The 27,170-nt window shown below is 45.1% G+C and overlaps 1 protein-coding gene across 1 annotated transcript in view; it reads left to right on the top strand.

The window, feature by feature from the left end:
* DGKH (diacylglycerol kinase eta) overlaps positions 1-27,170 on the top strand; it is a 138,332-nt gene that overhangs the window by 52,496 nt on the left and 58,666 nt on the right. The window contains exons 3-10 of the mRNA XM_054973702.1: positions 48-128; positions 9,894-9,998; positions 10,248-10,380; positions 15,400-15,506; positions 16,469-16,594; positions 23,142-23,244; positions 25,882-26,044; positions 26,987-27,095. Of these exons, the coding sequence (XP_054829677.1) occupies positions 9,945-9,998; positions 10,248-10,380; positions 15,400-15,506; positions 16,469-16,594; positions 23,142-23,244; positions 25,882-26,044; positions 26,987-27,095 (795 nt within the window). The 5' untranslated portion in view covers positions 48-128; positions 9,894-9,944. The remainder of the gene's footprint in view (positions 1-47; positions 129-9,893; positions 9,999-10,247; positions 10,381-15,399; positions 15,507-16,468; positions 16,595-23,141; positions 23,245-25,881; positions 26,045-26,986; positions 27,096-27,170) is intronic.

The following is a 27,170-nucleotide window of genomic DNA, read 5'->3' as shown; positions in this document are numbered from 1 at the left end:
GATTAAATACCTTCAAAAGTGAAATGTATCTTACGTTCTTTTCACAGTCTCTGATCTTTGATGAAGTTGACCTGTCAGATGCCAGCGTAGCTGAATCAAGCACCAAAAATGTCAACAACAGCTTCACGGTAGGCTGCCAGTTATAATTGCTACAAAGGCATTCAAGAATGGGTTTTTTGGTTGTTCTTCACATTGCTTCACAGAAATTCCCTCCATGTTCTTAAAATAGCATGTCTTCTGTTGGATGAGAGGATTTAATCTCTAAAGGTCCCTGAGTTCTTGTTTACCTTCAGAAATGTGGATATTGTCTCCCTGGCGTATGCTTATCCGCCAGAAACAGTCCGCTCATGCACTTTGTTTACCTTGGGGAGTTATTCCCATTGCTTCTCTCTCATTGCTGGGGGCTCCGTAAATCAAGGGGGGAAATCCCCATAGTGGAGCAAAATAGGACAAGTAAAATATCCCAGCACAGACCGCCAGTACCTGAGAAGGAGGTGTGGGTCCGGTGGGCCTGAAGTCTAATTTGTTTATTCGAAGAGTGGGGGATAGAGGCACAAAACTCCTGGGGCCCAAGTTGTTCAGCCTGCCCCGTTTTACTCTCCTGCAGGGATGAGAGAGCAGGCACACACGCCTGCTGCAGTTCTTGAGTCCCCTCTTCTTCTTCTCCCAGTGTGTGTGTGTGTGTTGTGTCTACTTTTGTGAGTGTGGTGGGACCAGCGAGTGCAGTGCCCATGCAGCCTGAGTCCATCAGCCCGAGCGTGAGCTGCCTCATTCCAGGCACTTAATGGTACAGAAGCCTGAGCAAGGAGCTCTTCTATGCGTGCGCCTTGAAACCAGGGGCTTTTCCGGCCCTCCTCTGCAGCAGCTTCTTTTCGCCTTTCTTGTTCTTACCTGTCTACAGCAGTAAAGGTAAAATGGCTTCTCTGCCCCTCAACTGAGAAGCTGAGGAACACTTCGGAGTTGAATGGAGCAGAGCTACGTGGCGGGCTCTCTCTCGTTCTTCCTGTAGCTGATGTATGTGGGGTTGGGGGGGGCATGGGGGGGGAAGGAAGAACTGAATGGGACTGATGTGGCTGGGCTTTGTACTGACTCAGCAGGATGCTCACAAAGGAGTTGTGAGGCTGAACATCACAGAGAGAAAGAGTCTGCAAGAGAGCCACGCTGTTTGCCCTGATGTTCCAGCTGTTTGTGCGCTGAGACAGGTTGTAGTTGCTCGGTGGTGAAGGAAGGCACACACTGTACATGCTCACATGCTGTGTATTGCACTAAATATGAACAGGTAATGAACTGAAGTGCATTAATTTAATGTCCTGGGAATGGGAGTAAACTTAGGCAGTTGGCAAAGTTTGATAGCGCCGTGCCCCAGGAACTGCAGGGGGCTGCACCCTGGGACGGCCTGGCCTTCCCTGCAGACCAGCGCAGTTGCTCTGCCGCCAGTTATTATTTAAAAGCCAGTGTAGTGCTGAGTTTCCCTAGGGGTGAAATGGGACTAGTCGTGGTGAACAAGGAGGTGTTGTCTCCGCGCTCAACTATGCTGATGTTAGGACAGGGACTGGAAATAAGGCAGCCAGTCATAATACCTTTACGTAAACCTGAATAGAGGAGACTGGCCATTGAAGTTAATGTAAGTGGAAATGACTTTCCTGGATTGGGACCAAAAAGTTCATTCAGTGAGTTTATCCACAGCTGTTGGGGGCAATATACTGTTGTCAAATGGGCTTTTGTTGAAGAGCTGACTCTTGTAGAAGGAGCACAAGCAGAAGTCCTAATATTAATAATTTGTTGATTTGTAGGAAGGATATGTAGAGGTTCTTAAAAGATGGCCTGTGTTCGATCAACACAGGTAACTCTAAGGCAGTAATCCTTAAGCATGTTGACTTGGGAGTTAGTACTGAAATTAGTGGGGCCAGGATCTGTGTTGAGAATTTTCAGCAGGTTTGTTTGTTAGCAGCCCCATGTTGCAGATCTGAAGAGTGGGGAAGTGGTGCCATGGCCCCCCAGGACTGGCCTTTCCCCCTCCCTGCAAAGCTGAATGCTGCTTCAGTGATCCAGAGGAGTTGGCCGTGTTAATCTGTAGTAGCAAAATAGAAAAGAGTCCAGTAGCACCTTTAAGACTAACCAACTTCATTGTAGCATAAGCTTTTGAGAACCACAGCTCTCTTCGTCAGATGCATCTGAAGAGAACTGTGATTCTCAAAAACTTATGCTACAGTAAAGTTGGTTAGTCTTAAAGGTGCTACTGGACTCTTTTCTATTTTGCTGCTTCAGTGGAATGTGTGTGCAGTTCTCATTGTGGGAAATACACAGCCAGAAGAAACCGCTGCCTTAGTGCAATCTTTTGAAAAGCCATGTGGAGCTCCTTGAGAAGGTTTAATTCACAGAGTTTGTGTGCCATAATGAGTTTGGCCTTGGACCCCCATCTGGGTTTAAAGAAAAATAAATTAAACCAAGGCATTTTATTTAGTATCATAAATGTGTGGATGGCCCCGAAGTTTCTCAAATGCAGATTTTTTTTTGGTTGCATTTGCTAATGAAATGGGCAGATGTTAATGCATGAAAGGAAATAATGAAGTGGAGGGTGGTCTTTTAGTTCCACAGGCTCTTGTATCTATAAAGATGCCTTCAGATTTATGCTGCTTCTTATGCAGTGACTTGCGGGCTGCATTCAGTAAGCCCGTTAGGTAAATTGAAATGCAGTTTAGAGAAGGACGGCCTAGAACAAACATGTTACGGAGATCATTTGGTAAGTAAGAGATGAGTGTACGTTTAGGAGAATGAAAGAGGCAAATGTACCTCCATTTTTCCTTCTAAGATAAGTCTTCTTGATTTATCTTTAAATTACATGTAATCTGAATTCTGAAGTGCTTATAAGGTATAGTTTGACTTCATAATTGCACATATATACATTAATAAATAAATGTAGAAGAAATAAATTAACCTTTTTGGTGACTTTTGGTATCATTTGACTGATTTTGTTTTAAAATAATTTCAGAAGTTAATAGAAGTATTTGGGCCTTACTGTTTTTAAAACTGGCTGTAGTGTTTTATTAGGAAAATTGGCTTGCTGCTTTTGAATTTGACCTGTATATAAAAAGAAGTGTGTGTGTGTGTAACCCCCAGAGTCCCAAGTTCAATGTCCAGAGATATATTTACCAATTCAAAATATAACTGCAATTTATTTAAACACAACTATGAAAACATTCCCAAAGTTCTCAATACTGGATCAGTAACCAGTGACCCCAGAGCAGAGTCCTCCTCACAATCCACTTGGTAGAGGGCACAGACAGTTCTGTGGATTTGGCCAGACTGGAACAGCGTCCCGAATATCCAGCAGGACTCTTGCCACAGCAGGACTCTTCTTGCGAAGATGCTGTCTGGATCCTGGGGCTTGCTTGTTGCCCTAGGAGCCGTTCCCCTTTTCTCCTAGCAAGACGAAGTGGGGCAGCTCTGTGCTAGGGCGCTGGTCTCAGACAGTCAACAAGTTCAGCTGCCAGCAATTCCTGCTCTTGCTTCTTCAGCTTTTCTGCAGCTCTTCTGATCAGTAGTTTCAGCTCTATGATGTTCTTAGCTCCAAAGCTTGGAAACAAGCTTTGCCTTCCAAGCAGCAGCAGCAGCAGCAGCTCCCCTCCTCTCTAGTCTTTTCAGCTGGCCCAGTCCTGTGTTATACCACCTCTCCAGGTCATGGTGACCTCTTTTTTCTACACATGTCCCATCAGCCATTGCTAAACATACAAATTAGCACAACCGTAGGTACAGCTCAGTTCACTGTCCGTCTTCTGTGCAGCCCCACATGGGACTGCGCCTGCGCAGGCCTGCCGACCGGATTTTTCTTTCTAGCAAACGTCCACTAGGGGGCGCACGTCCTTCCCAATGCGCATGCGCGGCCGTTTCCCGCCCGAGCGACATTGGGCGACGTCGCCCCCTTTCCCCTCAGTTTCTTCTTTGCCGCCGACCGGTAAAGACCTAGCTGTCCGCTTTTCTGAGGAAACTTTTTCTGAGGAAACTTTTTGCGTAGTGAAGATGTCTGAGAAGTCGCTGTTCAAGCGCTGCTCCAACTGCTCCACTAAGATGACCAGGACGGACGGTCACGCCGTTTGCCTCGAGTGTCTCGGCGAGGGACACATCGTCGGAAAGTGTGAGCACTGTCAACGGTTCACCCCTAAGGCCAGAGCTGAGAGGGCTAATAGGCTGAACGCCCTGCTATGGAGACGGGCGATGCGGGTTTCGGGGGCTCCCGTTACCCCGGAGGGACCTCCACCGGCTGGTGGGACGGGTGACACCCCCCCTGAGAAGGGGTCCCAGAAGACCGCGCCCACTTCGCGTTCCCGCTCCCCGGATCGTCGCCAAGCCCGGCAGTTAACCCCGGATCCGAAGGGGACTGCGAGTTCCGCGTCGGGTCGCAAGCCCTTGGCACCAACGTCGGATCCGACTCGGAAGCGTCACCGTTCCAGGTCCCCGTCGAGGTCGGAACCGACTTTCACACCGACTCCGAAGGTGCCGAGAACGTCATCGGAACCGAACATCCCGGCTGGGTCGGTTCCCAAACCATCGGATCCGCCATCGGCTCCGACTCCATCGGTTCCGAAGCTTGCTGAGTCGGCGCGCACCAGCCTCGCTCCAAAGACGGGCGCTCGGTCGGATCCGAAAACATCGGATCCGATTGGCAAGGACCGAAGCTCGGATCCGGCTTCGGCTGACAAGGGCGGTAAAAAATCCAAGAAAAAGTCGAAGCACAGTCAATCGGCTTCGGTCCAAACGGATGAGGTCCTCTGGGAGAGGCCTTTGACTCCGTCGCCGCACCTGTCGCCTCCGCTGCACCACTCGTCTGATGATGATGGTGATCTGCCCGACGCGCCACCTCCGACCCAGCAGTGGCATGCGGATGATTATGCAGACCGTGTGGACCGGCGTTATCACCTGCCACGGGCTGCACTTGACAGAGAGGGTTCCCTGTATGCCAGCTCTCCATCATTTGGCAGGGAGTATTGGGGTGACACTCGAAGTGAGTTCTCCCACTATGGTTCTCCCAGACACGGTTCACCTTACTATCCTGCTGAACCCTACCAGGGCCCGAGTCCCAGTCCTCCATCTGACCCATCTCCAGATGACGTCATCATTGGGACCGGTCGTGTGTCACCATCTGAGGACTACCGGCTCTACTCTGAGCAGATGGTCAGGATGGCCCGTTCTCTTGACATCGAGATATCGGCCGTAGATCCTAAGCCAAAGGACAAAATTCTTCAATATGTCCAGTCCGGGAACCCTCCAACTATTGCCTTCCCATTCACTGAAGGCTTGGTGGAGATCATCCACGACATCTGTGAGAAGCCGGCCTCTGTGTACGCGACGTCCCGCAAGCTGGAGGCTCTATACAAGACACGGGATGATGTTTGTGCATATCTCTTTGCACACCCGCCTCCTTCTTCCCTCATTACGGAAGAAATGCAGACCCGCCAACGCCAGGGGTCCTATGCGGTGCCCATTGACAAGGAGAGCAGGAAGTTGGATTCTTTGGGCAAGAAGCTATACTCTTCTGCTGCTCTCACGCTGAAAATCTCCAACTATTCAGCCATCATGGGGGCGTATCAGATATTCCTTTGGAACCGCATGGCGGCCTTCCTGGAGAAACTCCCAGCAGACCAGAGAGTGTTGGCGAAGGTGATCCTCGATGAGGCCCTGAGGCTTTCCCGGCAACAAATAAATGCGGGCCGTGACACAGTTGACACCTCTGCGAGGGCACTGGCTTTTTCCATCGTCCTGCGCCGGCACTCGTGGCTCCGCACAACTGCGTTGCCAGTGGAGACACGCAATAAGGTGGAGAACCTGCCATTTGAGGGGCAATCCCTGTTTTCTACCAAAACAGATGACTACCTGTCGCAGAAGCGCAAGGATCGTATTACAGCCAGGTCCTATGGTATTCTTCCGGCCAGACCACCCACCGAGAATCGTGGCCAGTATCGCCCTGCCCAGGGTTATCGTGGACGACAGCACCGGTACCAGCCGTATCCACGCTATGGTTCCTACCGGCCATTCCAACCACCAGGCTCTTACCAGCGCCGGAAGCCTACCTACCGTCCTCGTCGCGGCCCTCATGCCTCCGATGCCAAAGAGTCAGCTACGCAACCAAAGCAGTTCTGACTAGAGCTCGAACAGTCTGTCGTGTTTGGGAACAGATTGGCTCAGTTTGCCTCTGCATGGGCGGAGATTACGTCCGATAGTTGGGTTCTTAAAATCGTTACAGTTGGATATAAAATTCAGTTTGATGTTTACCCAGTGTTGTCTCTTCCTGACCACTCAATACAATCCTCTTCTCATAACTTACAAGCTGAGGTTGTAGCACTGCTAGAGAAAGGGGCGGTGCGGGAGGTGCTCCCTCAGGACCCCCCCTTAGGTTTTTATTCCAGGATGTTCTTGGTAGACAAGAAAGATGGAGGGGTACGACCCATCTTGGACCTACGAGAACTGAATAAGTTCGTTCTCGTCAAGAGGTTCAGGATGCTTACCTTGAACACGGTCCTACAGTTAATGCCCGAGGGCATGTGGTTCACTGTCCTGGACCTCAAGGATGCATATTTTCATATTGCCATCCATCCTGATCATTGGAAGTACCTTAGGTTTCTATGTAACAATAAGGTCTACCATTACCAAGTGCTTCCCTTTGGTCTCTCCACGGCCCCACGAGTTTTTTCTAAGTGTATGGCTGTGGTAGTGGCTTATTTGAGGGAACGGGGTTGTACCATCTATCCCTACCTTGACGATTGGCTTCTAGCAGCTCCCTCTGCTGATGCACTCATGGCCCAGATTAGTACAGTGATGCTCACCTGCTCCCGGTTAGGGCTTTTGGTCAATTTGCAAAAGTCTAACCTTACCCCATCCAGAAGAATACTGTTTATCGGTATGGAACTGGACGGTGGCGTAAATAGAGGTTTTCTCCCCAGGGAGCGTGCTTTAAAGATTGGCAGGATGGTGAACCTTTTTTCTAAGTGCAGGTTCCAATCCGTAACAGCGATCCAGAGGCTATTGGGCTATATGGCCTCTTCTACAGCTGTCACCCCTATGGCCCGGTTGCACATGCGACCTCTCCAGCTGTGGTTCCTGTCGGTTCATGATTTTGAGCACGATTCCCAGAATAAACGATATTCCATCCCCAGAGGGATTATCCGGGCCTTACGATGGTGGCTCTATGAGGCTAACCTCCTTGGGGGTGTTGCGTTTGGGTCCATCCAAACCGAGATCACGATCTCCACTGATGCCTCCACGGTAGGATGGGGAGCCCAGTGTGGTGCCCTGAGGGCACATGGGGTTTGGTCAGAGCAGGAACGGGACAATCACATTAACCTGCTAGAATTGAGAGCGGTCCGTTATGCCCTTATCGCTTTCGCAGACACGCTGCAGCAGAAAGCAGTTCAGGTGCTCACAGACAACTGCACCACGATGTTTTACCTGAACAAGCAAGGGGGCACTACATCCAAGGCCCTCTGCGACGAGGCCGTTCGGATCTGGAACTGGGCCGTGGACAGAGGCGTATTCATTCAGGCGGTCCATATTCCTGGCACCACCAATGTCATCGCGGACACGCTGAGTCGGATGCGATTCGACAGCTACGAATGGACCGTAGCAGACAGATACCTGAACGCCATCTTTTTGGACTGGGGGTTCCCAGACGTAGATCTCTTTGCGGTAGAGGCCAACAAGAAGGCCCCACAATTCTGCTCCAGGGGAGGGCTAGGTCGCCGCTCCCTGGGAGACGCTTTCCAGATACGCTGGACAGGGCACCTGTTTTATGCCTTCCCTCCGTTCCCACTGCTGTCTCGGGTTGTCAGCAAAATCCAGAGGGATGGGCCGCACTTAATTCTAGTGGCCCCCTTCTGGCCCAGACAAGCATGGTTCCAACATGTCATGCAGCTTTCACAGGGGTCATATTATCGGTTCACTCTGAACCCGGACCTTCTGTCCGACAAGGGGGTTTGGTATCACGACCTACCCAAACTCAACCTCACTGCTTGGCACATTCGGGGACGGAGGGGATGTCTGACAGGGTAGTTGAAATTTTGCTGAATGCCCGTAGGGACACCACTCGCAGGTCATACGCAGCTAAATGGAAGCGATTTGAGGCCTGGGCTGCGGCCAACGCAGTTAATGTTTGGGATTGCCAGTTGTATTCTGTGTTTGAGTTCCTCCTGTCCCTAAAGGATGGGGAATCTCTAATTCCTCTATTAAAGTTTATTTGGCTGCCATTTCAGCCTTTCACCCTAAAATAGATGGGAAGACGGTGTTCTCCCACAATTTGTCAAAGTCTTTTTTGAAAGGGTTGTACAATATGTTTCCACAGGTCAAGGAAATTGTTCCCCAGTGGTCACTTCAAGTAGTATTGGCGGGGCTTATGAAATCGCCTTTTGAACCACTGGCCACCTGTGATTTGAAATGGTTATTCTGTAAGGTGGCCTTTTTGATAGCCATTACGTCTGCCCGTAGGGTTAGCGAGCTGGCTGCACTGAGGTGGGACCCTCCCTTTTTGAAGGTCCATCAGAATAAGGTGGTGCTGAGACCTGACCTTCGTTTTAGACCCAAAGTGTCCACTCAGTTTCACACCTCACAGGACATTGTCCTGCCTATTTTTTTTCCTGACCCTTCTGATAACTCTGAGAGAGCCTTACATTCTTTGGATGTGAGAAGGGCTATCTTATTTTACCTCCAACGTACATCACAGTTTAGGAGTGCCAAACAACTGTTTGTGTGCTATTATGGGCCCAGGAAAGGAAAGGCTGCTACAGCCCAGTCAATTTCCCGTTGGGTCACTCATGCTGTTAGAGCCTGCTACTCGCATGCTCAGTTACCTTGCCCCTTGGAACTAAAAGCTCATTCCACCAGAGCACAGGCTGCTTCGGCAGCCTTCCTTAGGGGCGTGCCCTTGCAAGACATCTGCAGGGCTGCAACGTGGTCGTCTTCTGACACGTTCGCTAAACATTACGCACTAGACGTGTGGGAAAGGAAAGAGGCTGCTGTTGGTAATGCAGTGCTTCAGTCTCTTTTTCGATGAGAACACATGCCCGCCTCCTGGGTAAGTGGCTTGTGAGTCTCCCATGTGGGGCTGCACAGAAGACGGACAGTGAAAACAGAGTTGCGCTTACCGTAACTGCTGTTCATTGACGTCTTCTGTGCAGACACACAACCCTCCCTCCTACCCCGCTGTGTTCTTCCAGATGATGTGAAGGCATTCGGCGGCAAAGGAGAAACTGAGGGGAAAGGGGGCGACGTCGCCCAATGTCGCTCGGGCGGGAAACGGCCACGCATGCGCATTGGGAAGGACGTGCGCCCCCTAGTGGACGTTTGCTAGAAAGAAAAATCCGGTCGGCAGGCCTGCGCAGGCGCAGTCCCATGTGTGTCTGCACAGAAGACGTCAATGAACAGCAGTTACGGTAAGCGCAACTCTGTTTTATCTGCTAGTCTGGTCTATCTATGTATCTGCAGTGTATTAATCAGACCTAGGTCCTAGGCCCCAAACCCTTTTCCCAGTACAGGCTTACATGTGTGTTTGGGGGCGGGGGGCGGGTTGTACTTAAGTAGTCTTATCTGTACTATGCATATGCATGTACGAATATATATCTGTATGTGTCTATCTATATGTGTGTCTGTGTATAAAAAGTTATTTTTTTATTTTGAAATGGTTCTCACGTTGAGATAAAAAAATTGCCAGTGTTCTTCATGCACTACAAAGGCAAATGTTTATGATCCAGTTGTAGTTGGCACCAGCACTTGCTTTTGTAATTTATTAAGATAATTAGGGTTATTTTTACTTCAGGTGGCTTATAAAGCAGCTTCCTCTTCTTACATTCTGTTCTAAACGATCCTTGTAGAAATTCAGACTAATTATACCAAGAGATCTTTTTCAGATAATCACTCCATTCAGGAGACTAATATTGTGTGCAGAGAACAGAAAAGAGATGGAAGATTGGATCAGTTCACTCAAGTCTGTACAGTCCCGAGAACATTATGAGGTAAAATTAACACTTCTGTTGGTACAACTTGTCCTTTCTGTTGAAATATTTTCCAAGTTACAGTAAATAGGAGGAAATAATTATGTAGTACGAAAAACCCATGAAAGAAAACTCTGCATTTGATTAAACATTTAATAGGTTTGTGTATCACTTCAGCATGATGGCCTTTTAATACATGAGTTGGTGGTAGGTGCTGTAGCTATCTATGTTCAGTATTTGCACATTTACCTTAACTTTTTTTTTAATTAGACTGCACAGTTTAACGTGGAACATTTCTCAGGGATGCATAACTGGTACGCCTGCTCCCATGCGCGACCAACCTTCTGTAATGTGTGCAGAGAGAGCCTTTCTGGTGTTACGTCCCACGGCCTGTCGTGTGAAGGTAAAAGTCAGCATTTTCCCCTTGTATTATAATAAGTGCTAACATTGAGGACAGCAATGTGTCTCATTAAAACCAGTCAGAATTTTACAATCAAATATCAGTGAACGTCTCACATCTTTGATCTTTAAAATTTAATGCTTCTTTAAATAAAAACCTCTCAAGATTTCGTGATCGAGTGGAGCGCAAGTGGAGGGCAAGTGAACAGGGAGGAATGCACGTGAGTCTGTCCACTTGCCGTTCAAGTGTCATTCGTCACTTGCAGCTTGGCCCTCAGACCGGACCTCATTAGCTCTGTCCAGGCAATACAAACTTTTTACTCAAACAAGCTTTTAAAGCATAGCTGATGAGGTTCCCACTGTTTTGTTTCAAGGGCATTAGGGGCGAGAGGCCTCTGGGGCGCGTGTGGCTTGTCCCATGCTTTGCAAAAGGGCTGTCTGGCCTGTGGTAGGTACCACTGAGTGAGGAAGGAAGACCTGGCGAGGTTGTGAAAAGCAGCCATCAATTAGTGAAGCAATTATTCATGTTCACATTCTATTGGAAGATTGCAAACTTCGTAGGCTTCTTACCCACACATAGCCACATGGTAAATTACAGTGCAATCCTGTGAACACTTGCCAGGGAGTAAGTCTCACTGAATAGGCCTGAGTAAGATCCTGAGTAGACCTCCTCAGGATGGCTCTCTTAGAGTCTTGTCCTATGATCTAATTTCCTTTAGATAGGCAATGACACAAGATTAGGTGTGGGTATTTCCAATTTCCGTCGCACAGTATGTACCTTTATTTTCAGGCCTGTTTTATATTTCTCTTTGTAACGAGTCAGTTCCCGTGTCTAAAACCAAGTTTCAACTTGCCAAGAGAAAGATGGATCTCTCTCCGGGGAAGCAGAAAGCAGTTAGTCTTTAGACCTGTCAAACAGATAAGTTCTTTGAACCAGCTGTTTATCAGTACATTTATTTATATAGGGTTCAATATTGCTTTGCAACTCCTTACCAAACACACAGACACCAATCTAGAGTTTATTTCACTTTATTGAAGATACACCCTAGTTTTTTAATGAAGCAAGCAATCAAAATATAAATGGCTATTAATATGAATCCTATAACAACAGAACATAGAAAGGCAATAAGAAATAAGTTCACTAACATTTCTCAATAAATCCTAAGTTTAACATTGCTCAAAGTTTCCATGAAATACATAGGTAGAAATAGTTTCTCACCTAGATTCTCTCAAGAGATTTCTTCCATCAGTACCCTGCTTATTCTTTCTGTGTTTGCAATGATATACCTAATCATATGCAAATATTTAGGGTCTATTCACATGATAGCACAAACAAATATTGATTGGTTTGACACTTCACTGAATATTCATAATTTCATAGTACAGCCTTCCAATTAGTTAAAAAATTATGTCATAATCTGTACTGCAGGAAAATACTATAAATCTCTGACAAGTGTCAAGAAAAGTTAAGTTGGACGATCACCATTGGTTGAATCTCTGATAGAGGAACATCAATCTCAGTAGAGTCCACTATTTTAATTAATTGTCAAAGGATGAAAGCACACCTGTTGAATTACCTTATACATAGAAAAAATACACTGAAAGTTCATGCAAAGTTTAAAAGTTCATCTAGAGAGTATAGAAGCTAGGCCTAGTATTGTTCAGTATTGATTATTGGCATATGATCTTAATCTATATTAGCATAACATCTTGACCTTTCATTGGTGAAGTTTTAAAATGCCTCATTATAACTGCTCCACAAACATACCAGTGTAAGACTTTCTATGTGGAGGGGGAATGTTCCTGCTTTCCCAAGAACTAAGGCTGATTACTGAACGGGTTGTGCTAAATATCATTTCCAGCTGGGATGCAGAGCGATCAAACAGAGAAAATGGAGGCACCCACAGCTGGGTTTTCATGCAGCAGAAGTAGAATTGCATTTCTGTTGAGGAGGTGCTGAGTTTTCAAAGTGTTGCAAATAGTATTTTTTACCTACAAAATTGAAGCTCTTCTCTCAGGTGGTAGCACAGCCTTTAGCAAGTAAATAGCCCCATTTCCCTGCTTTGAACTGAAAAATCAGTTGGTGAACAATCTTGATTACTTACAGTGAAATCCTAAGTAGACTTACTCCCATCTAACTAACTCTGCTTAGGATATCACTGTTAGAGAAAGATGACAATTGTAGGTTTGAGCTGTGTTGTATCCTAGAAAAGTAGCCATGTTGGCCCATATGAAATACCCAAACAACACATTCATGCAATACTTTTATTAATTAGGAGTTAGACCTACCAAAATATCATACAACAGGGAGCAAGTATTTTTGTTCCCCACAAAACCTTCATCAGCCCAGCTGCTCAGTACAAAAACCAAAAAAGGGTTGGGGGCAGAGAAGAATGTTTCGGGATGTGATGTCAAAGTCCCTAGGTCTGTCATTTGTAAAAAATTTAAATAGAATTGAGGAGGTGTTATAGACCACGTAATAAACTGCTGCCTTTTTATTCTCGTGGGGGGAGTGGTCATTTTTGGGCTTCTCTGATCCTGTAGCCCCGATGCGTCTGGGAACCTGACCCAGTTCCGTCTGCAGCACCACCTGGTATTCCGCTCTCGGTCTCTCCCCACGACCTGCAGGCTAAGCGGGATGCTCCCTCGTGCCCCGAAGCGTCTTGTTCTCTTTCCTCTGCCTTTTTAAAAATACTGACTATCCTGCCTGATAAAGAGTTCCGGAGAGCTCAGAGCTGGAATACGGTCTTCAGGGCAGGATATGCAGCAAAACAAAATTGGTATAATTTGGATCTGGATATTAGGGATACCATCAATATTTGGTATTCTTGATACCTGAGTCAGGTTCCCTAATCAAATTTGCTTTTATTAGAGACTCCTGAATATATTCTGCTATTATTCCCTATTGGGGAAACTGTCAGGGGGCTTGGGGGGGGCATTTTTATGCAAACGTCAGCAAATTTGTAGGAAACCGAGCCCTTACTGTCTGCTAAAGACGCCCCCCCCCCCCAAAGTTTCAGGAAAATTGGACCCAGTGGCCCAGTTCTGTGGACCCTGAACAAGCTCCCCCCAGCGACTCTCTATTGTTTCCTATGGAATAAAACATTCCAAGGCTTTCCAGGGCAAAAAACCCCTGGCCAAAAGCCAGTCCCTATGCAATTTCCCATGCAAGCTGAACCAAAAAGCCCAACAGAACCAAACTGAATCAAAGGAATCCCACTAGAACCACACTGAAGCAAGGGAACCAACCAAACCAAAGAATCCCACCAGAACAGAACCAATAGAACTAATATCAAACCAGAGAATCCCACCAGAACTAATGTCAAACCAGAGAATCCCACTAGAACCTAAGCAACAGAACCAACATAAAACCAGAGAATCCCATAAAAACCAAACTGAAGCAAGGGACACTGTAATAAATAAATGAACAAAGAATAAGCAACTGCTTAAGCAACTCTCCCCCCTCCCCAAGAACAACTTAATAATATGTAAAGGAACTCTAGCAAGCAGTAAAGCAGGCAACTCTTGTCTTTAAACTAACACAACCAGAAAAAAGCTATCTCCCCAATGCGCATCCATTGCCACTCACCCACCCACCCACCCACCCAAAAACAAAGTATCAAAAACAGCTCGAAGAAGCAGCCAGCCAGCTTTAAACTGGTTGAGTTGTGTTTGACAGATAAAACCAAATATATTTGATTTTATTTGGTATTAACGTATTTGGTTTCCCGACTTTATTTGGGATTCTCTAATTTGAGTTGGTATACCCAGATAATGCTGAAAATAGCAAGAGTCCAGTAGCACCTATAAGACTAACAAAATTTGTGGTAGGGTATGAGCTTTCATGAGTCACAACTCATTTCTTCAGAATGCCGACTTAGCTGTTATATATTCAATACATCCCTATTCAGTATTTTGGATGGTCCTAATAAAAAGGTATCCAGAGTTTACCTCTTATTAGAGCGCGCATTTTAAACAATTCAGGTTTATGTTTTCATGTAAGTATGTGAGCTCTAGTCTGAGTCTGTGAGGGTCAGACAAACTAATAACTTACATGGTTGTTGTGGATTTTCTGGGCTGTATAGCCATGATCTTGGCATTGTAGTTCCTGATGTTTCGCCAGCAGCTGTGGCTGGCGAAACGTCAGGAACTACAATGCCAAGACCACGGCTATACAGCCCGGAAAATCCACAACAAACATTGTTCTCCGGCCATGAAAGCCTTCGACAATATAATAACTTTCAATTTATATACTGCTCTTCAGGACAACTTAACACCCACTCAGAGTGGTTTACAAAGTATGTTGTTATTATTATCCCCACAACAATGAACACCCTGTGAGGTGGGTGGGACTGAGAGAGCTCCAGAGAGCCGTGACTAGCCCAAGGTCACCCAGCTGGCTTCAAGTGGAGGAGTGGGGAATCAAACCCAGTTCTCTAGATTAGAGTCCCGTCACTCTTAACCACTACACAACTGGCTCAAAAGACCAGCAGTTCTCGGAAACCTGCCAGCCCAGATTTTCTGGGGTGGTGTATGGCAAGATGGGATGCTTTGTGATCAGTGCTTAATGTTTCCATAGCAGTTTGACTAATGCTTTGAAGATACTCACATTATTTGCGCAATCCTTACTTCTTCAAGAGCCAAAGTATCACTAGGTGGCTTTTGCGAAGCTCCTTACCACATTATTGGTGGGAACCTGCAAAAGCAGAAGGAAATCTCTGATGCTTTTGGACTGCAGAAAATACTGGCCCTGTTGGGGAATTGAGCAGCTGTGGGAAAAGACCTGCTTGCTCCGTGTTTCTTCAGTGGTTTTCCATGTAAAGCAGGAACTTCTTCTGTCTTTGAGTGCCACAGCAGACGGCCCTGGTTACCGTGGTCCACAAGTGGGCACTCTGGTGCTGGAGGGTTTGGAGGCAGCTCTATGACTGACTTGAGGGGCTACCAACTATCTTGCCTCTCCGATATTTTCCCTCCTCCAGATGAGAAGTGCCTCAGTAAGCAATACACGTTTGTTTTCTTCTAGTATGCAAATTTAAGGCTCATAAAAGATGTGCAGTTAGGGCAGTAAACAACTGCAAGTGGACAACGCTGACTTCAATTGGAAAAGATATTATTGAAGATGAAGACGGTGTAAGTATGTCCCATACATGCGGGCCCATGCAGCACAACGTGTTTCATTTTTAGTTTTGAAAAAACGTTAAATGTAACAAGTAATTAAGTAGCACGGCTTACAGTACAACTGTTTTGGGGTACTGTCTACATTATATTAGGGCCAGTTTATTGACAGTTTTAGCATATTCTTTCCTGCTCTTTTGAAGTGTGTGATCGTGACTGAAGCCGGTCCTCCGATCTGTGCAGCACAAGAGGTGGTTACAGACCGTGCATTAACTGGCCAGCACTTCACTGCTGTCTGCAGGAAGTGGCAAGTGTTTTCATGGCTGCCTGCCTGCCTGGTTTTGCACTGCAAAGGAAGAATGGAAATGCATTTTTGTATATGTATTTATTCCCTTTATAACCCATCGTTCTTCCACTTTGGGATTCAAGGCCTTGTCAAGACATCCCACCCCCCACCCAGCTCTTCTTAGCTTCGCTTCTCTCTTGCTGTCTGCCTACTGGAATTAGTGGAAAGTAGGTTGGTAGCTCAAGCAGAACGTGGATGAGGCCCTTGAATTAAAACTGTCACAGACTCCTTGTAGGCAAGGGCTGAGAAGTGACAGAGATGGCTGGGAGCCTGGAATAGCTCTTGGGAATGGATTTGAAAGCCTTCTCTCTTGCTGTGTGCGGCTGTAATGTTTGGCAGGCAACCTTCGCTCCTGTAGGTAATTGATCCAAAGAGTCTCAAGTTACAGTGAAAGGCCACTGAGGATGGCCGGCATTGGGCTGCACCCAGTCCTTTCAGCCGCCCCTGTTCTGGATGCGTCTCATCTCTGAGCTGTGCTTTTGGGGCTCCTGTGGCAGAGCATTCAGTTAGCTGTGAGGGGTGACCACTGAAAGAGAAGAAGGCAAAAGTTATTTGTGGGATGGAGAGGAGGAAGGAAGCCGAAGGAAGGTGACTTACCTAGTTTCTTTTCCTTGGGACCTCTTCCCTGCAGATAGCCATGCCCCATCAGTGGCTGGAAGGGAACCTGCCCGTTAGTGCCAAATGTGCAGTCTGTGACAAGACCTGCGGCAGTGTTCTGCGTCTGCAAGATTGGAAATGCCTTTGGTGTAAAACGATGGTAGGTTCAGATTGCTTACCCAAGTCTCCTTTCCTTTTAAAAAAAGTGCCTCTCAAACAGTTTTTGCAACGGAAACAGAGGTTTTCCTCTATCATTGGGAAACCTTTGTTTTGACAAAGGGTATGAATTGACTAATGAGTCAGAGATTAATCAATTAGCTTACAATGGTTTAATCAGATATTTAAGCAAGTTAATAAATTTCTTCATGTTCAGTATTGAAAAACTATCACTCATTGTTTAAACGTGTTTAAATGCCCTTAATATTTTCTTTCTAGAATAATGTAACAGAATCAAAAGCCTATAAAAATAAAGTATTTCCTTAATTCTCAGATTTCTTTGTTATTGGAAATTTATTCCTCCCCATTAATCAGTTGATGATTCTTTGATTCCCAGATGAACCAAGCCAAAGTTTTGCCCTTTAAACAACAGATCTTTTTGGACCACCTCCTTATTTTTCAGTATTTATGGCACAGTCATTGCTTAAAGTTTGTTTTCATGCTTGGTTACATTTCTTTTTGTCATGGCTTCTTCATGAACTACTTCTTCTGTTTGTTGATGCATTTCTTAGGTTGGTTGTACAAAAACGAATCCTTGAACATTTGTTTCACTTAAAAGAAGAATCAGTTGGAAACTTTAACACAGCCTACTAACCATGTAACTGGAGCTTTCCAGGTGTTTGGCAGCCTGCCCCCACCCCTCCAGTTTTCTCTTGTATTTTCTGTGCATACAGATCTGTTGCCTGCACAAAGTACTACCTGTGAACATTCTAGAGCTTCAGCTAGGGTGTGTGTGTGTGTGTGTGAGTGCTCCTGCCTCCATCCTTAAGAGTAGCGTTCTGGTTTGTCTGTGCGTGTTTGAAGAGGCAGGGCCCGGTGTCTTCTTGCTCAGTTGTTAAAGCTTTTGCCAGGGTCAAGAATATCTGAGGAGCTCCCCCACCCTCCCCTGCACCTTGTTAGTTAGCTCCTTCCAGTTTTCTCCATATTTATCGTTGATAGAGGTGTGTTATGACATTATATTGCTTTTCCAGGTGGGAATAGAGTGGCTTTTTTCTTGCTTACAGGGTGCCACCAACTGTTCCACTTTATATCTACTTATGAGCCAGAATAAGGCAAGAACAGGCCTTTACGTTCATGGCCAGAGGCATCCCCCCCCCCTTTTTTATTTTTTAACATCCAGCCTGGTGAAGAGTTCTGGTGAACTCAAAAGCTTGCACACTATTCATTCATTCATTCATTCATTCATTCATTCATTCATTCATTCATTCATTCATTCATTCATTCATTCATTCATTCATTCATTCATTCATTCATTCATTCATATTTCAAATTTTTATTCTGCCCTCCCTGCAAGCAGGCTCAGGGTGGATAACAACATATTAAAATACGAAATACAATAAAAACAACCTATTAAAATACAATAAAAATCCATACACATTTTAAAAAGGATGGTGGACAGCCTTCACAGGGAGAGTTAAGATTTTATACACCCCTTTCTTTTCAGGCCGGTGGAGGCCCAGCCTCAGCCATATGCCTGGCGGAACAACTCTGTCTTGCAGGCCCGGCGGAAGGATAGGAAGTCCGGCTGGGCCCTGATCTCAGCAGACAGAGCATTCCACCGGGTGGGAGCCAGGACCGAAAAGGCCTCACAAGGCCTGTGTCATTTTGGCTGTTCCCAGTATTTGGATTGTGATTTGGTTTTGGTTTTTGATTTTTGGCAGTCATGGATGCAAACAACTTTTATCAAATTGTAGGTGGCCCTTTTCCAAAGTTGTTTTTTTTCTTGTTGCATTTATTCTTTGGCCATGCCAGGGTACTTCTGGTGTGGTGAGTTTCTTTTTTCAAAGTGCTGTAGTTGAGGGGTAAAGACCCCGTGGATGGTTGTTAGGAGTGGGTCTTTTTTAGTCTCTGGGGTTCCCTTTGGGAATTAAGGGCATGAATGCATGAAAGCTGCCTTACACGGCACCAGCCCCTTTGTGCACCAAGGTCCAGGTCTTGTCTGCTCTGACCAGCTGCTGCTCTCCAGGGTCTCAGGCAGAGACCGACTGCCTGGTTCTTTTAACTGAACATGCTGGGGATTGAACCTGGGGCTTTCTGCAATGCCAAGCTATGGTTTGCTTGGCTCCCTCTGTAGTATCTCAGGATGCAAACTGTGAAAAACCTTTTTGTTCAGTTTAGTCTCCACCTGTCATTCAGCCAGGCTCTCTTCTTTAGCAGGCATTGGCATTCACAGCTTCTGAGGGTTTGGCTTAAAAATTGGTAATCTAAATGGTTTAATTTGGGGACCAACAATTCAGGGCTCTTTCTTGGCACTGTTCCTTTAGCTGCCCAACTTCTTGCCCAGCCCCCTGCATTGCTTCACTGTCCTCTAGTTGCTGTGCAAGATGTACATCTTTGCTGCCATCTTCCTGCATCTCCTCAACTCACCCCCACCCCAATGCCTTCTCAGCCTCTTGGGCCAGGCCCTGATGGGTCACCATACGAAGTAAATTTGGACTTGTGGGTCACTGTATCAAAAAGGCTGGGAACCACCAAGCTAAGACAAGAGACTTAGAGCCACAGGAAGTTGCAGCAAGTTTTTCTTGTTAGTATGAGGGATCTGGTGAACCAGGACTAGGGAGCAGCTTGGTGCTCTTAAGATTCAGTTGGTATGATTTAATTATATTCGTGCGGAGGAAGAGAGAGAGAAGGTATGTATGTGACCACGTTTGCTTCCTCCTGAGTACATCTACTGGAGTGTGGAGATCTGCTGCAGAAATCCTTATATTTTTGTATTCCCCAGTAAGGCAAATAGATTCATGGTAGGGCAACCCCACAGATGGAGGATACGGCCTACATACTGGTGGCTCAGAATTTACTTGTGAGTGACCTCAGCTCACCAAAAATACTGTAAGTTAGGCACCAATGCAAAAGGCTAGTGCAGACTCACAAAGGGTTTGCAAGGCAGTGCCCTGCTGTTGATACTTGCTGAACAAACAGGGCAATTATGGGTTAAATGCTAACAAACAGACACAGACCCCCATAATACAGACAATGCAACAGTCTGATTAAGTACAAGTGCCAAAATTAGGAACACTATCATATGTACTTATAAACCACTAATACATAACAGTACTCAATTACCATGTGACCCCATATCATCCTAATCAGAGCTGCTAGAAATATACACATCAAATCAATAACGGCTATAGCTCAGTAGTCCATACAGTCATAACACTAATACAACATTGGTTATACAGAACCCTTCCTCAAAATATCCAGAGGTGCCAGAGGTAGATGTTGCTCTTTCTTTGTGGTGTATATGTGGAAAAACTGTCCATTCATGTGCTTATCCACACAAGTCCACCAAATGTAGTAGTCACCACAAGAGTACCTCCTGGACAATAGCCTTGTGGTAAGGGCACAATATCCGGCACTGCCCCACTAGCGTGCTTCTTGTTCCGTAATTCCCCGACAGGACTCCGGTTATTCTCCTGTTTCGTATCTCTTTCTCACGGGAAATTCTCCTTATTTAAATCAGAGCGCTTCCTATTCACAACCGCATCTAGTGTTCCTAATTTTGGCACTTGCACTTAATTAGACTGTTGCATTTTCTGTATTACAGGGGTCTGTGTCTGTTTGTTGATACGTGGTGGGCTATAAATAAACAGATAACATTGTCTATTGCCATTTGTACCACTTACTAAGGATGAGTGAAAGAAAGAAAATGAGGGCCCTGCATGCTGTTACTCTGATAAAAAAACGGTTGCGTGCTTTCTTCCCTCTGACCTTTCCTTCCTTTGAACCTCTGGCCTTTGGGGTGGCAGTAACATCTCCTAGATGTGTGTGAGTGAGCAAGCTGTATGTTCTTCATTATTTGTCTTTATTGTATGTGTGTGCTATTCCTGATCAGCTGTGAATAATCAATAGATAAGAAGAGGGGGAGCCCTGACCTGGATAGTCCAGGTGAGCCTGATCTCATCAGATCTCAGAAGCTAAGCAGGGTTGGCCTTGGTAATTGGATGGGACATCGCCAAAGAAGACCATGGGAAACCAAGTCAGCTATGACTTGAGGGCACTGCCCACCACCAAGAAGAGGGGAACAAAGCATTGATCAGCCCAGGAGCTGTCCAGGGTGCTAGTATGCTGGCTATGACTCCAGAACAAGGGAGCTGTCCAGGCAGATTTGCTAGAATAGAAGCAAAAGCTCACCTCAGTAATGTTTTATTGTCAGTGACCAAGCCTCAGCTGAGGGTTCTTACTTTGGACCTGGTTGCCCTACCCTTTTTATTGTTCTTATTGAAGCCCTGATCCCACAGAAACTTCATACTCAGTTCCTTCCACTTGAGCGGGGTTATTAGGTGGCATTCCTCAACCTGCTAAATGGGCACTCCATCATCTTGTCCAGGCTTCAACATGAGTTCATTGTAATCTCTGTTCTTGGTGTCCCAGGGGTGATCCGTGCAATATGGAGGCAGACATTCCAGTTGGAGGGCTCCTGATTCCCTAATTCTGGTGGTTAGTGGAATAGGGAGGTTTTTGGGGGAGTTGCTTCTAGTCTTCCCTCTGGGGTCCTGCCTCTCTCCCATCCTCAGGTGTGACAGCATTCTGGATGACTCTTCTCAGATTTAGGTGTGCACCTAAGAAGCCCCGAATGTCTAGTTAGCTTTCCTATCAAATCATTTAGAGGTACACCTCAGTACTGTTTTAGGTTTGTTCATGGGTAAAGTACATAAGTAATACTGTCACAGAATCCCCTGTTCCATTCTAAGCCTTTATTAAAACATGATTATTCAGCATTCTTAATAGTAGCTCAATCAACTGAAAATTATACAATCCATTATAACTACATAAATCATTAAGGGAGAGTGATTACGTGGGTCCAATAAGGAGGTCACAGAGAAGGAGCTCCTTCTAGGAAGATGCTCTCGATCAGTTCAGCTTCTCATATTTATTGGGCTTTAGAACCATCTGAAATATTCAGAACCAATAACTGACTCTTGAGAAGGACTCATGTTCTTGGCTAACTAATTATCTTTTAAGTTTAAACACCAGACAAGTTTATCTATATTTGAAACATCTTTTCAAACTATATAAAAATTGTTAGTTCATTCTTGCTACATCTTATCTGAACAAAGTCTATGTAAAATTAGTGATTTCAGGTTTCTCATACATTGTTTGGACCTCAACCAGTACATCTATCTTTGAATCATATTTTCAGCTTCTGTGAAATTGGACATTCCTGCCCTTCTCGGATGCATTCTGCATTTGAGCCTCAACACAATATCTAAGGCCTTACAACTGTGTTGCTCCATTGTTTCATGCCCCTCTACAAGGCCATTCCATTCTAGGCTTCTGGACTCCCTTTGTGGCATGCTTAACTGTTGGGGTCAAGCGATCTCTGTTTCTGTATGCAAAGACGTCTTCTATGATCTTCTTGCTCAAATCCAGTATTGGTTCCCCTATATTTCCAGCTATATCCGAGACAGCAGAATATGCAGGAGTGGGGAGAGGCTTCTAAGGAGAGGTCACATACACATCTGGGGCCAGGCGTAGGCAGCTCGTTACTGTGCTGTGCTTTTCCTCAGATAGCCCCGGCCTAATATACTTCCCATCGTATTGGTTGACGGTCAGGCTGATGGAGAATGGACTCTTTGTACTCTAGATATTCATGATGCCTCGTTGTTCTTACTTGGGCCCCACTCTGACATGCAGGAAAAATTCCTTAGCTGTGCAGTTGTGAGGAGAGGACAAAAGGTCATTGCAAAGACCCTCCTTGTCTTGTGTCAACTCTTGCTGTGTGCTTTGAGGTTACTAAGCAAATTGTTCAGTGTGATTGAAAGGCAATCCTGCTAGCTGCCTCTTTGCCCGGAGAAATTGCTTTTGAATTTTTGTAAGCTTCAGCTTTTGTGAAGCTCTGCAATACTGGTATGTGCACAGTGTCAGATGTTGTCTTCAGGAGAGCCATCCTCCACCGATTCACCTCTTGTCAGTAGTTTTGATTTTCTGGTTATCCATATGTGGAACTCTCAGAAACCACAACGAAAAAACAGTTGTGTTCCTGTAACTGATGTTCTTCAGTCACACAACATGCCCTTTTTACCCATTGCAGGTCTTTCTCACTGCTAGTGGAGTCTTTATCCTCAGCAGTTTGTAAGGAATTGGAAAGCACTAGTCCTGTCCATTGGAGCACACACAGCTAAGTCAAAACTCTTGTCAAGAGTTCGCTTGCTAGAGCTCTAGAATGTTCCCAGGGAGAGCACTATGCAGGTACAAGGCTCATATCTGATGGTCACCTAAAGATCCTCAGTTGTGGCTAAGCAAACTGGGATGTATTGTTTTTGTGGGGTGTTGCAGTTTCAGGCAGACATCAAAGCTAGCCTGTGGACTGCCACGTGTTTGGTTGGATGTACTAGATGTTGCACAGGCCTGCTGGGACAAGCGCAGAGCTTTATTGTTATCCTAGTAAAGTACTGTGTTGTATCAGAATATTTAGGCTTCCAACTTTTGACATGAAATTAGATTGCATATTGGGTAGAAAAATTAATAACCCATGGTTGAATTGTTTCTAGGTGCACACAGCTTGTCGAGATTTGTATCCTCGCAAGTGTCCGCTCGGCCAGTGTAAAGTATCCATAATTCCTCCTACAGCACTGAACACCATAGACTCGGATGGTATGTAGATGTGTGTGTTTCTTTGTGACATGGCTGTGATGTGTCCTGCAGGACAGAAACCAAGCAGGGGGCTGGGCGTGAGGGCACCCAATGCAAGGGCTTCCTAATGCAAGTCCAACTTCCATTAACATTTCTGATTCATGCTGGCTGATGAACTGCAAAACTGGTTTAATAATTTTCTTTTTTAAGACATTAAACGTCAAAGCGTTATTCAATAAAAGACATGCAATCCTGCCTACCGTTGGTACAGTTTAAGCAACTATTGAGGTCTGAAGGTGCTTTGGTGAGCCTGACCACGTGAAACCACGTAAAACCAACGGCTGAGGCTTGGCTTCTGCTTACAGGGAGGAGCGGCTGTGATGGTCTGTCATAGGCATATCCCAGAAATAGGCAGACTTGCATTTTTAATGACTTCTTTGTATTTAATCATATATTTAAATATTTTATCTTGGTTTGCCCAGGCATGCATGTCAGTTAACAAAATGTCAAATTACAGGAAATGCAGTAAAACCATAAAGACACAAGTCAACAACATCAACACAGATAGAAGCCAGGCAACAGTAAGGTTGTTTAAAGCAGTTCTTCTCAAACTCTTCAACTTCTAAGCTAATTCTGTCTTTCAGGATCCACTTAAAAAGTAACTTTTGCATTATTTTCCCCACCCCAACACAAAATGCAAAAACCTCACATCAGTTCATATTGAACATTTTTATTAAAAAATGGGAGGAAATGCAGTGTAGGAGCATAGCATTGTGCAGCATTTTAAAATTGCAATTGGTGAGTAATTCCCTGTAATTTGTTATTTCAAAACATTTAAAAATTTTACCCATTTTCAGTACATTTATTTACAGATTTCTGACATAGTATTTTTATTTAGTGATTAATTCCACTTTTCAAATTCTAATGAACTGTTCTGATATTGAAACAAGTAGAAGCCTTCTGGTATGTTAATAACGAACAGATTAATTGAAGAATCAGTGGGCTGTGTGAGCCGTAGCCTACTGTGCCCGCTGGTAGGCTCTTTCCCACTTCCTCCCATGTGGTGTGGCTACATTTAGAAAACTGTGCAGTTCTGGTTACCGTATCTCAGAAAAATGATTGTGGCACTGTAAAAGATGCAGCAGAAAGGGACTGGAACACCTTTCTTATGATGAAAGGGCATTGAGTTTGGGGCTTTCTGGCTTTGGAAAAAGTCAAGTAAACAAATATCAACAGACTTGAAGGAGATTTTTAAATCAAATATATCTTAAAATAATTGGCAGATTCAGACCAAAGGAAGCCCTCTGTCACACAGTCTTCAGTTCACTTGTGAAAGTCACTGCCATGGAATGTTATTGATGGCCCGTGGTTTGGATAACTTTAAAAGGGAACTACAGTTCAAACGTGATAGGCCTCTTAATGGCTATCAGCCATGTCATACTAACGAATGCCAGTTTTTGGGGGCGGCAGGGCAAAATGGGAGGGTGTTTTGGCTTCTGGATCCTACAGTGGGCCCCCTTCTAGCACAACTGGATGGATGATCACAGGGGGAAATAGGAGCACCTGAGGGCCACTCCTTTGATCTCAGCAGCTGGCTGAGCTGGCCATTTGCTGGCTGTGCTGGCCATTTGGTGAGAAGGTCTTCCACAGGCATTCACCCATTTATCAGTTACCAAAGCCTGGCAAGGCTGTATGTAGGAGAGGACAAACCTAACCCTCCTCATGTTCATCAGCCAGGATGTCTGGTGGCAGAACCTACTCATATAAGAGTCCTTCAGGGAGAGTGTCTAGAGATGGAAAAGCTCAAAAATCAAGCAGTCCCTGTTTAATTTTATTTAATTACTTACTTACATCATTTATACCTCACCAGAGTGGCTTACAATATTCTCCCCTTCCCCATTTATCCCCACAACAACCTTATAAGGTAAGTTAGGATTGAGAGTGTATGATTGGCTCTCAGTCACCCAATGAGCTTCCATGGCAGAGTAGAGATTTGAACCTGGGTCCCTGAGATCCTAGTCTAATACTCTAACCAGTACACCCACTGGCTCTCTGTCTATGTTTATATGTGTGTTTAATATATTATTTCATGAAACAATTAAATTAAATTACCATTAATATTAATTAAATTAAATACGTTGATTTCTTTTTTAACTTGAAAAGCACTTTTTATAGAAAAAAGGGGTTTTTTGGAAGTAGCAGATTTTCCTCTCCCTTCAGCTCCCTAATTAACTTTTTGTTGTGTCTCAAGCTGCTCCTGAGTAACAATCCACCTCAATAATTTTTTAAGTTGTTTAAAAAAAACTATATAGATTTTACCCAAAATGTACCCTTGAAAAGAGTGAGCGAGGGGGAGAGACACACACACACTGTTGTTACATGTAATCTGCAAGCTCTTTCCAGTGCCAGGTAGATGATGAGAGAGTGAAGGTGGCGTGGGCTGCAGACGGGCTCAGGTGATGTGCGGGCGCACTTTTTGCCGTGACTTGCCGCAGTGTTACTCCATGCAGGTTCATGTTGTCTGTCAAAGGAAACATTTGAGTTTGCTTTTCGGAATGAGAGTTGTTTCTTTGCCAAGTGAAGGAGACAACTTCATGGAAGGAGGGGGGAATGTCTTGGCCTTATTTATAAAAATGTATTCCTTTTTTTTTTTTACAGGATTTTGGAAAGCCACGTGCCCGCCGTCCTGTGCCAGTCCTCTCTTGGTTTTTGTTAATTCAAAGAGTGGAGACAATCAGGGAGTAAAATTTCTCAGACGGTTCAAGCAGTCCCTAAATCCAGCTCAGGTGTTCGATTTAATGAATGGGGGACCTCATTTAGGGTAATAGACTTTGCTGTCTATCAGCTGTAATTTTTTAAAATGGGTTCAGCTGGAATTATTGCAAAATTGACACCATGAAATCCTACTTTATTCCATAAAATTTGTGGCACCATATTGGTAGGGGGCAACAAAGGGGATGCAATTATATGCAGCTTGTGCTCGTCACTGCCTCCTCTGCCAGTGCTGTTGCCACTCGGGGCTCAGGATGTGGGTTCACACAGGCTGTGCGGACTTGTGGCACTTCAGCGCCTTGAGCTGGCCCTGATTTTAACCGTAGAGGTGCTGGAGTGTGTGTTTCTCTCTTTATACTTGCATTTATTAGGATGACTTGGGGCCTGTTCACACATGACATGTTTAAGCCATTGACTGCATTTCCCTGATGAGTGACATGCTTAATTGTATGGCTGTTTTTGCAGAAAAGAAGTTATTCACTGTGGATGTGCTTCTTCCCTTGTCAAATAATGGAATTTCTGGATTATTATTTTTCTGCCAGGCAGAAGTACTGATTCTTCATTTGCAGTAGATAGATGACGTGTCTGCCTGGGATAGTTACAGCAAGGATAGCCAGCTGGTCCCAAAGGAGACGCCTGCCCCAGGCGCCTGCTCAAACTTTAGTTAAAGCGTGTTCCTCTGTTTGTAGAACGCAGAGGTACTTCAGTTCTGTCCTGTCACTATTTCAGGAGCTTACCTGGAAAGTCCAATAAGAATTTCCCGCCCACCACTCCCAAGATACTTCCAGTCGCCCTTTAACAAAGTTCATCCATTATCAGAACTTTGGAAAATGGAGATGAGTGTGTGCTATCTTAATTTTTAAAATTAACATGTTATTTCCCAGAAAACAGCACAATATACTTCCAGATTGCATCCAACTAACTGTAGCATTGTTATGAATTTTCATATTTATCTGTTGATTTGAACTCAGAAAAAGCATTCTCTTTTCAGTTTACGGTTATTTCAGAAGTTTGACAATTTTCGAATCCTTGTGTGTGGAGGAGACGGAAGTGTTGGTTGGGTGTTGTCTGAAATTGATAAGCTCAACCTACACAAACAGGCAAGTATGAGCTGCTTCTGACTGTAAAGGGGGAGTGAGGGTAGTTTTTAAGTTGTTGCAATGAAACCAAGCTCC

Source organism: Eublepharis macularius, chromosome 3 (assembly GCF_028583425.1).
Source record: "Eublepharis macularius isolate TG4126 chromosome 3, MPM_Emac_v1.0, whole genome shotgun sequence".
NCBI lineage: Eukaryota > Metazoa > Chordata > Lepidosauria > Squamata > Eublepharidae > Eublepharis > Eublepharis macularius.
Note: the sequence above shows the minus strand (reverse complement) of the source record. Positions and strands in the feature narration are given on the sequence as shown.